The 10,805-nt window shown below is 35.6% G+C and overlaps 1 protein-coding gene across 5 annotated transcripts; it reads right to left on the minus strand.

The window, feature by feature from the left end:
- Positions 1 to 4,371: 4,371 nt before the first annotated feature.
- LOC107873859 (F-box/kelch-repeat protein At1g55270) lies at positions 4,372 to 10,529 on the minus strand. Of its 5 annotated transcripts, XM_016720795.2 has the most exons (4): positions 10,150 to 10,277; positions 9,628 to 9,692; positions 8,601 to 8,759; positions 4,372 to 6,591 (listed from the first exon to the last, which is right to left on the minus strand). In XM_016720795.2, exons 2-4 carry the CDS (start codon positions 9,688 to 9,690, stop codon positions 5,341 to 5,343), a joined length of 1,473 nt encoding a protein of 490 aa, XP_016576281.1. In that variant the 5' UTR covers positions 9,691 to 9,692; positions 10,150 to 10,277; the 3' UTR covers positions 4,372 to 5,340. The 5 variants fall into 5 exon arrangements, with proteins under 5 accessions (XP_016576281.1, XP_016576292.1, XP_047252725.1 ...); XM_016720806.2 differs by lacking the exon at positions 8,601 to 8,759 and having other exon boundaries at positions 10,150 to 10,529; XM_047396769.1 differs by lacking the exon at positions 10,150 to 10,277 and having other exon boundaries at positions 9,628 to 10,099.
- Between the last annotated feature and the right edge of the window lie 276 nt (positions 10,530 to 10,805).

The raw sequence follows: 10,805 nt of genomic DNA on the forward strand, positions 1-10,805 counted from the left end.
TAGAATCTAGAGAACACCTTTATGTCCAGTGTCACTTCTCCCAAAATATATGGTAGAGACTGATGGACGATGACTTGCATTGGTTGAACAGACCCTATCAAAGAGACATAGAGAGTTTCTACTTGGGAGCAACATTTGAAGTGTATCATTGCTGCTAGCTATTAGAGGCAAATCACAAGAGGCACATATCATGAGATTGGTATACACTGAGTTTGTACATGCAGTATGGATTGAAAGGAACCAAAAAGTATTTGAAGATAAGGCAAAAGAGGGGATGGTTATTGCTAATGAGAAGCAATGTGAGAGCATCATTGAGAACTAGAGATAGAATGAAGTTTTTCTAATTAAGGTTCTATAAGTTCACGGGTTCTAGAAAAATACAAGATAAGGCCGCATAAAATACACCCTTGCGGTGGGCCCTTTCCCGGACCCTACGTTTAGCGAAAGCTTTAGTGCACCGAGCTGCTTTCTTTTTTTAAGGCCTGGTTAGTATGCTCTCTTTGTAGTTTGAGATGACTCTCAGTGTATGATATGCTATAGCTTTGTAATTCTCTACTTGGTGATTAATGAAAAAGTTAGTTATCGGAAAACAAAACAGACACAATTTTTCAATGTAAAAGATTAATTACTATCTTCGTGCATGTTTATTTGTTAATTATATTTAATTCGATACAATTCTTAACAAGTAATAAATAAAATTGTGATTTTATGATATCATTCCTAATTATTAAGTCATCTAAATGTTGGAAAATGAATAGTACTTGATGTTAAGAATAAAACAGATATAAAATAGTTAATAGTTAATTCTCTCTTGATTTTTCAATGTGAACATATAAATATTGATATTTATTTTTTAATATAGTAAACAAATAAATCTAAATGGAACTACTACATATTACTAATCTATTAATTTGGACCATCCATTAATTAATATGCCAATTTACGTCATTCTTTTGCACTGCAAATAAACAAATCATAGCCTGCAACTTCCTTTAAATGCTAGATCATATAAAAACATTTTTATTAAAAAAAAAAAGCTAATAATAATTAATAAAATAAGACTCCTAGCAAGTTTTGATTTTAGTTCTTTTAATATTTGCGAAAATATATTTTGACCTTCAATTAGGTGAAATATGTGTATTTAGTCCCTTTGTGCAAGAGATATGTTATATTTAATTATTTTTAAAATAATATTATCGATGCAGGCCTAACATATAATACATGCAACTAAATGATGGAACGATTACTAATTAAGATAAACTTGTGAATATTTACGGAAAAATATATATATTTTAATTAATTGAAGACTAAGGGTGCTTCGTCAGACATCATGGGTGTGTTTGGTATGAAGGAAAATATTTTTGAGAAAATATTTTTCAGTTTTCTTATGTTTGGTTGGATTATATGTTTTGGAAAATGTTTTTCAAACCAACTTATTTTCCTTAAATTTAAGAAAAATGACTTTTCTTTGAAAAGAAACTCTCTTTCAACCGCACTTTAAAGTTGAAATATTCATATTATTCTCAAAATCATCTACCTTGTCCCCCGCCCCTAATACCTTATCACCCTGACACCACCCCTACCCCACCACACCCCTACCCCTACCTCCTACCCCTGCCCCTACCCCCACCCCCAAAATTCAATTGTTTTAAAAAGTATTTCAAAAATTTTTCTTAGTCCATCCGCTATTCCCATCCCACCCCTACCCCTACCCCCCACCCCACCCCTAAAATTCAATTGTTTTAAAAAGGTATTTCAAAAAATTTTCTTAGTCCATCCGCTATCCCCATCCCACCCCTACCCTACCCCCCAGCTCCTACTAACCCCCTCCTCCCCCCGACAATTTTTAACAAAAAAAATTCAAAATTTTTTCTTACCCCACCCCTACTATCTATTCTGACACCCCCACCCACCCGTCTACCAACCCTCTTCCCCAAAAAAGCTTTAATTTGTTTTAATTTATTTTTTAAAAAAAGATTCTAAAATGTATTTTAACACTTTAGCTAAACACTAAAATATATTTTTTGAAAAATATTTTTTCATTCGCCAACCAAATACTAGAAAATATTTTCCATCCATCAATCAAACATAAGAAAACAAGTAAGAAATCAACTTGTTTTCGAGGAAAATATTTTCTAGGAAAACATTTTCCTTCGTACCAAACACACCCCACAAGTACTAAAATTGAAATTTAGCAATAACTAAAATAAGTGTTTTTTTTGCCTTTTCCTTTTTGACTTCAAAGTACTCATAAGAATGCTTCCACACATAAACAAATTAACTAATCTTTCTAACTTTCCTTCTTCTTTCCTTTACTTTTTTCCCATGAATGACTCATGCTTTAAACTCAAGAAAACAACAATTTAAACTCACAATCTTGCAATTATATAAACATCAATTTTCACTATCTAACAATACCATCAACATTAAACTTAACTCTTAAACCTCTATAGAAGCGCAAAAAAAGGCGAAAATAAGTTCCAAATGGATCATCACCACCAAGAAAATCCATCAAAAAATATGAAGGGGTTGCAGAAAGAAGATGGAAAAAGAGAGAGAATCGCGTCGACAAAGCACAAGTTCTTGGTGGAGGATGTGAATAAGTTGGCTGATGATTTTATCAAGAATTTTAGAAAGCAACTAAGGTTTGAAAGAGAGGAATCATTTAAGAAATTTCAAGAAATGCTTAACAGGGGAACTTAAGATATATAGATTCTTTGTTTGTGTTCTTTCTTGTGTTTCTAATATTCTCAAGTGAAATATACAGTATATTTATGCTGTCATGTTTCTCATTTAGACGCCCGTCACCAGTTTAAAATTTAAGTGGAGAAGCTCCTTGTGTTCTTGGTATTGTAATATTATATTCCCTAGTGAATATCTAGTAGTATATGTTTGTTAAACCATATTTTTATAATTTGAAAATGGAGTCAAATGTTATATAAGTAAGTTTGTGTCCCTATAGGTATACATTTTGAAAATGTGTTATACAGTGTGTGATTGTGTGAGTTAGACGCTCGTCACCAGTTTAGATCTAACCTACGAACGACAAAAGTCTAATATTAAGTGAATTTAGAACCGTGCACCAGTTTGCTGTCGAGAATTTCTCAGATATCAAATTAATAAAAAGGACAGTCCGATTCACTAAAGCTCTCGCTATGCGCAGGATCTGAAGAAGACCCCCGACCATAAGAATCTATTATACGCAACATCACCTTGCATTTCTGCAAAAAGTTTATTCCAATGGGGGGTGCAAAAACCGAACTGATAAAAATATTATTGATTTATTGTTATTGGATTAACGATTTTTTAATGATTTTATGAAAGAAAAATATTGGGTTATTGGTTCAGTTCGATTTTTTCTTATTGGGTTATTGGATAAACCGATAACCCAATAAGAATACATATATATATATATATATTAATTTCTCTTTAATTTCTATAAATTAACAAACTTATTATTTCAATTATACAAACTCTTAAATTCTTCTAATAGCATTTAGTTCAAACTTGAAAATTCTTATAAATTAAAACACATCAGGTAGAATTTTTTATTACAATTAGAATTCATTTTTTTCATGTCAGTTACTACTATTTCTATGTTATGGGTATTTTCTTATCAGTTAAACAAAAAACCGGACCGATAAGAATTAAAAATCGATAAAAAATATTTTATTGGTTTGTTACTGGTTTAGCATATTTAAAAAGCAAAATCGATAAATCGAACCGATAATATATAAAACCGAACCAAACCGACCAATGCACACCTCTAGATTCCAAGGCTTGAACCTGTGGCCTTCCAATCACATGACAACAACTTTACCGGTTACTCGAAAGCTACCCTTCAAATATCAAATTAATAATATAATAAATAAAAATAATCAAATCAGAAAACTTTAATTGGTCCAAGAAGTTTTAGCTTGATACAGATCGCCAAAATCACCATTCTTCTCAAGTAGCATAAAACCAGGGCAACAGCCCGGTGCACTAAAGCTTTCGCTATGCGCAGGGTTCGGAGAAGGGCCCCACCACGAGGGTGCATTGTACGCAGCACCTTGCATTTCTGCCAGAGACTATTTCCAAGGCTTGAACCCGTGACTTCCTAGTCATGTGGCAACAACTTTACCAGTTACTCCAAGGCTCCCCTCACAATGATTCACTCGTCTTTTGACAAAATTCCTCACCTAGTATCAATTTACTCTGCAAATGCCAAAACATTGTAGCATCTATGTTGCTCAATCTCTTCAAAAAAGCATTATTTTTAAAGGATCTAACACGCACCTGGCCAATGTTTTTAAAGAGTCCGAGCAACATAAGTGCATAACTTAGCATCAACAACAACTACTATCTCGAAAAAAGTTGGGATCAGTCATATCAATCTTAAATGACCATATTTCTCCGTTCAAGCTCAGCTCATGTCGTCATCATAACACAAATATTTATCATCACATCACCAATTACATTTAAACCAAATGTCATCTAACATTACAACAACAGGAAATTCCACGAATTCTAATGCGAAAAACGCGACATGTAACTCTTTCAAGATTTTACATTAACCTTTGCAACCAAGATTACAAACTCAGCATGTTATGCAAAATCTTGAAAATGTCACATCAATGAATCTACCAATACCTGTTTCTACAGACCCCTTCGTCGAAAAGCACAAGCTTTAGGACATTGACACAGCCAGTACATCCAACCGATCATAAGCGACATATTCAACAGCAGGAGCAGCAAGATCATAATGCCACTCCTATCCCAATTGTATTGTGTACAAATCTTGAAAAGAAGGCAGAGAAGAAGCTAATTAAGACGCTGCGATTCTGGCTATATATCCTTCAAATTCGATGACCAACCTATGTTCAACATATGGCATTCTAAGACGGGAAACTATCGGTGCAAAACTACAGGTCAAAAGGATACACAAAATATATAGCTATCTGATCTCGTCGTGATGCAAAGGGATAGACCATTTTTTACATCCAAAATCATCTAAGCAAGCTAGCACTGCCTTTGAACAGACGTTTGTGATGAATTAATGGCAAAAGTATGAAAATACCAGATAAATCCATGCACGAGCTGTTGATGGTGAACGCCCGTCTCTTCAAGACCATTATGGACAATCGAAACACTTCCACACGACAGATACAAATATTAGCTGCAGAGGCTGCAGAAGGTCATCTGGGAAGTGAAAATGAATGATGCAACAAATTTGGTCCACAAACCGGATTGAGGATGTCAAAAATGCTTTAACGGAAAAGATCTCGTTATTGAGATTGAAGAGGCTGAACCAATTCTTAGTTCTCATCAGGAAGGACGACTAGACGTTATTGCCAATGCTCAGGCTTGTAGCACCTGACAATGCACAATATGGCTCTTCAACCCTCCTCGACCTGCTATGCTTGACCATAAATTAGTAAATAGAGTTCTGAAGTGACCTTTACCAGCAATGTTCTCCCAAAGATGCGGATTAGTTTCCACTTGTTTATCAGGGCTGGATACATCAACCATACTAATGCTCATGTTGTTACGAATTATACAGAGTTTACCATTAAGATGAACCAGAGCTGCAGCCTCTAATGCACGAGAACTTCCAAGATGGAGCTTGCTGTCGATGAATTTATTCCATGAGTCTGTGGCTTCATCATATACTCTAAGTTTACACCCATCACGACAGTCCAAAGCATAAAGACGACCATTCATCGAGATGCTTGGGTTGCGCCAACCAGCAACCATCCCGTCATTGACAGGGCTCCATCCATTGGTTTCCGGATTATAGGCTTCACTTAGAACTTCTCTGTGGGATCCCAGCCCTTTTAAAAACCATTTCCCATCATAAATAACGCCAATAAAGGGCACCATAGCTGTGCTCATATCAGCAATAAAGGTCCACCGGTTCCTATTGGGGTCATATACTTCAGCTGAACGGAGAGTTCTTTGGATTCCTTCACATTCCCCACCAGCAACATAAAGACAATTGTTGATTACACAAGAACCAAAGAAATGACGTTTACGAAGCATGTCTGGTGCTCTGTGCCATTTATTCGTTCGAGCACTATAAAAGATTACCCGTCGCATAGACCCCTTGACCGGATCCTTTCCTCCAAACAAGTAGAGATGGCAACCACTGAGAACAGCACAACCAAATCCAAGGGCATCACTGTATTCCCCCGGAACAGGTGGAAGTGGCTGCCATAGTTGGTAGGTTGGATCAAATGCATGCCATGAAATCCTTCCATCACGATCTCTCTTAATCACGTATACCCACTCCTCCGCCATTCCAAGACTCTTCCTGAGAGAGTAAAAGAAGTTTCCAGCAAGAAGCCGATACCACCTTTTGCAGACTAAACGGAGCTTGTTGTGTTCAACACGAGGAACACGTATTAGACAAGCAATTGCAAGATCATCTGGTAGACCAGGCAGAAGAGGTGGCTGCACTCTTGACCTCTCCCTACGGGAGTTTTTAGTCTTGTGCGCGTGAGGATTAATGTCTGGCTGGATGCAAATTTTCGATCCTGGGACAAATTTTCTTGCCCCTGCAACTGTCTTAAACCCCGAATCAACCTTGCAATAGCATGACACGGAATCCACCTGCAAATGTTTACCAATTAGAAAATGCAGGTGCATTATAGCAGCTAACAAGTATAACAAAGGAGAATGCCTATAAAGCTAACAAACAAACTAGCAGAAAACTTGAATAAAGATAAAACTTCATTCACTATTTAGCTCCGAAGTCTAAATTATGTGGTCTGAACCGAATAGCAAAGTTTATTAGCTAGGAGCTCGCATATTAGCCCTACCAAAAAATATATCATCCACTTCAATGATCATTTCACCATAAATTCTTTGTGTCAGTGAACAGTCCTCAAAAATTGGCCGTCAGAGTTTGTAGAGACGACTCTTGTTTGTGTTCCTAAGAAAAGGAATTTGTCCATTTATTGGGGTCTCAAGGGGGCGTGGAAACACATAAGAACTTTTGGGAAGCTCCAAAAGAAAACTGCTGAAAAGGAAAAATACTTTTTAGCTACACAAGACGGGCACTTGCTCTGGTGCGCTTTATAGCAATGTAACATAATTTTAGCTTTCTAAGTGTATGAGACTGTCCTCATAATGCAGGATCTTATTTTTCAGCATTGTACATATCTATCCATTGATAAAAACCTATCTCAACATCGATCTTAGTCCAAGTAATAGTGCTCCATCTCTTCATACTTTACGAGCAATGACAAAAGGAAGCATAAAAATTGTAAAATCTCAGAGCACCTCTTGATCTAGAGATGAATTCAAATGAAAATTCAGTGAAGAATAGCAAGGCAGACCCTGTTATAAGAATCTGGGTTCTTGCAAAAGACAAATGATATAAAAGCCTAAGAAAGGGACTCATTTTTTTCCCTTTTTTGATACGCCAGTAAGAGAGGGACTCTTTTTTTTTTTTTTTTTTTTGAAACCGGTAACTTTAGTAAGAGAGGGACTCTTCCCAGCATTGATCACAGTAAAGTGGAACAGCACAGCACCGACAAGTTCACCATATACAAGAAATGCAGGGACTCGATGTTTAACAAAAATGAAGAGCAACGCATTATAATGGAGATGGAAAGATGACCGCACATCATCTCCATGTTATAGTCTTATAGACAATCATAAATGTCCTCATTTTTCCTCTACATTGCTCGGACTCTCCAAAAATGTTGCCGCAATTGTGTTAGATCCTCCAAAAATGCATGGGTTTTGGAAGATCCGACACACACCTGGTAGCATTTTTGAAAAGTCCAAGCAACATAGTTATTCCTAACAAAAAAATGGAATCAAGAATCAAGATAACCACACGCAATTCCAGAGTTCAAGCCTGCCTTGGCAATCACAGTCTTCTCTGATAAAAGGAAGAAAGAGCTCATACCATAGTAGAATCTTCTTCGAACACAACGTATACGTTCAGTTGAATAAGATGCAACGTAGTTGTAACTTCATTACTTGTCACAGATAATTGACCTCATTCAATCTTTTAACTGTGAGCCTATGATGGGATACTCTATTCCTGAAAGGCAACTATAATCTAAAAACAGCTCAAAGACTCAAGTTAACTCAACATTCAATCATCTATTTCTAGTTGCTACTACACTTGCAAAGAGTGAACCATTATATATCAAAGAGATCATCAGAAACGTAACCACAACAGATAGTTCATAACAACAACAACAACTACTACTACACACCCAGTGTAATCCCACAAAGTGGATTCTGGGAAGGGTAGAGTGTACGCAGACCTTACCCCTACCTCAGAGGTAGAGAAGTTGTTTCCAATAGACCCTCGGCTCAAGAAAAAATAGTCCAAAGCAGTCCAGTGAAAGAAGTAACAGAAGTATGAGAAACAACAACTAATAACCAAAAACAGCAGATAGTAACAAAACAGAAATGACAACAGAACAATCCAATAATCAAGGCAGCAGATAGTAAAAACAGAATTACAACAAAACAATCCAATCATTGAGGTACAAGGAATCAACATATAGTAACAGAAATCGAAGAACTAGAAACTGCACCAGCAATACTACAACTACTAATATAGTTGTTCATAAATAATTTTTTTCTAAAAAAATAACCGTGGTGTCCAGGCTAGTTTGTTTGTATAGCTCTTCAATGTTGCAGAGGACACAAAGATGAATCTTCAAATCGGTAAACCCCGTAAGCATGTTGATACCAATTGAGGGCAAAAATTCAAAGAACTCCTTGAAAAGTTTCACATTCCGCAAGAATTTCACCTGAACACCTCCCAATTTTCATGTCAATTGAATCCCCAAAAGGTCAAATTAAGGCAGACGCAAAATCTATACAAGCTAACAACCAAAACTCCTTGAAAGATTGAAATTTTAGTCAAAAACATCATCATCAGGGCACCTCAAAAAACAAGTTAAATACCAAATTCTTGTAAAACTTGCCCCTTAAACAACAATTTTCATTTGGGTACCTCAAGAAACTAGCTAAATACCAAACATTCTATTCAAGTTAGCTCCTTTAACAACAATTTTCAACAGGATACCTCAAGAAACAAAGCTAAATACCAAAAAAATCTTGTCAATGTTGCTCCTTTAACAAAAACTTTCATCAGGGTACCTCAAGAAACTAGCTAAACACAAAAAATTCTTGTCAAGGTGGCTTCTTTACCATGAATTCTCATCCGGGTACCTCAAGAAACAACAACATACCAAGTGTATTCCCACATAGTGGGGTCTGGTGTACGCAGTCCATACCACTATCTCCGAAGAAGTAGAGAGGCTACCTCAAGAAACAAGCTAAACACAAAAAAGTGTTCCTTTACCATGAATTTTCATCAGGGTACCTCAAAAACAAGCTAAATACAAAAAATTCTTGTCAAAGTAGCTCCTTTAACAAACATTTTCATCAGGGTACCTCAAGAAACAAGACAAATACCAAAAATTGTTCTAAAGATAGCTCATTTACAATGAATTGTCATCAGGGAATTTCAAGAAACAAGACAAACACAAAAAAATCATGCCAAAATAGTTCATTTACCATAAATTTTCATCAGGGTATTTCAAGAAAAGGCATTAATCAAACAAATTAACACAACAAAAAAAGAAAGAGAAAAGTCAAAAGATTAAGACTCACCAGTGGAGCTTGAACTCTAAAACCCCTATGTGCATTTGGTGACCTCTCAATTGTTTGGTCCATTTCTGAAATGAAAATTTCATACACAAAAAGATTCTTGTCAAAACCCAAAAATCAAAATCCAAAATTTTTCACCCCCCCACAAGAATCAGATCAAGAAAATTAAACCCCAAAATACCCTTTTGCACTTTATACCACCCCTTTCAAAATGCCAACAAAAAAAAAATAAAAAAAATAAAACAAAATATTTTAGTGCTTGGAAGTTAGAACAACAGCAACTTCAAAACAGTGATAGGCACTTCTCTCTCTCTCTCTCTCTCTCTCTCTATCTACATATAAACTGAAGATTACAGCTGGACTTTAGTCTTTTTCACCTACTTGAAAAAATTAAGAAAATCTTTTTTTGCAGATTTGATAATTAATACTACTACTAAATTATTATTATTGCAATAATTATTTTTTGCCAGTAATCTGAGAAATTTAATTGTTTCTGTATAATTCACAAGGACAAAGAAACTTTACCAGATTTTTTTAATGCTATGCATTAATTAATTGGGTCAAACTTAAAACTTTTGTGTCTGTCCCTTTTGTGTATGTGTGTATGAAAATGAGGAGGGGGTTGTGGTTAATAAATAAAATATACGTATATTGAAAATGTCAGCATTAGACTTTAGTTAGTAGTATATGATTTTGTTTGGATGGAATATATGGAATTTAAAAGTGTATTTTCTTGATGTTGGGTAACTTGGGTTAAGAGAATTTTTAAAAAGAAAAGTTGAAATATCTTGGCCTTTCAATTGCATTTAGTCTCTCGATAAAAAAATATTTACGGTTTGCAGTTGATATATTAAGAAACTTTATAGGCTTGCGAAGATGAGGGGAGAAAGATTCGAGATCTGAATCAAGTGAATTGTATCAAAAATGAGGAAGGCAAGGTATTGGCGAAGGGAAGCTCATCAAAAAAAGGTTTGACAAGCCTACTTCCACAAACTATTGAATGAAGTAGGTGATAGAGCTATTGTGTTGGAGAATCTGGAGAACTCTGAGAGACAAAGGGACTTCAGATATTGTAGATGTCTTGAGTCTGAGGAAGTGAGGGGCGTTATTAGTAAAATGAGCAGGGGAAGAGCTACTAGACTTGATGAAATTTTGGTGGAGTTTTGGACGAGTTTGGGTAG

This window comes from Capsicum annuum, chromosome 1 (assembly GCF_002878395.1).
Source record: "Capsicum annuum cultivar UCD-10X-F1 chromosome 1, UCD10Xv1.1, whole genome shotgun sequence".
NCBI classification, from domain to species: Eukaryota; Viridiplantae; Streptophyta; class Magnoliopsida; order Solanales; family Solanaceae; genus Capsicum; species Capsicum annuum.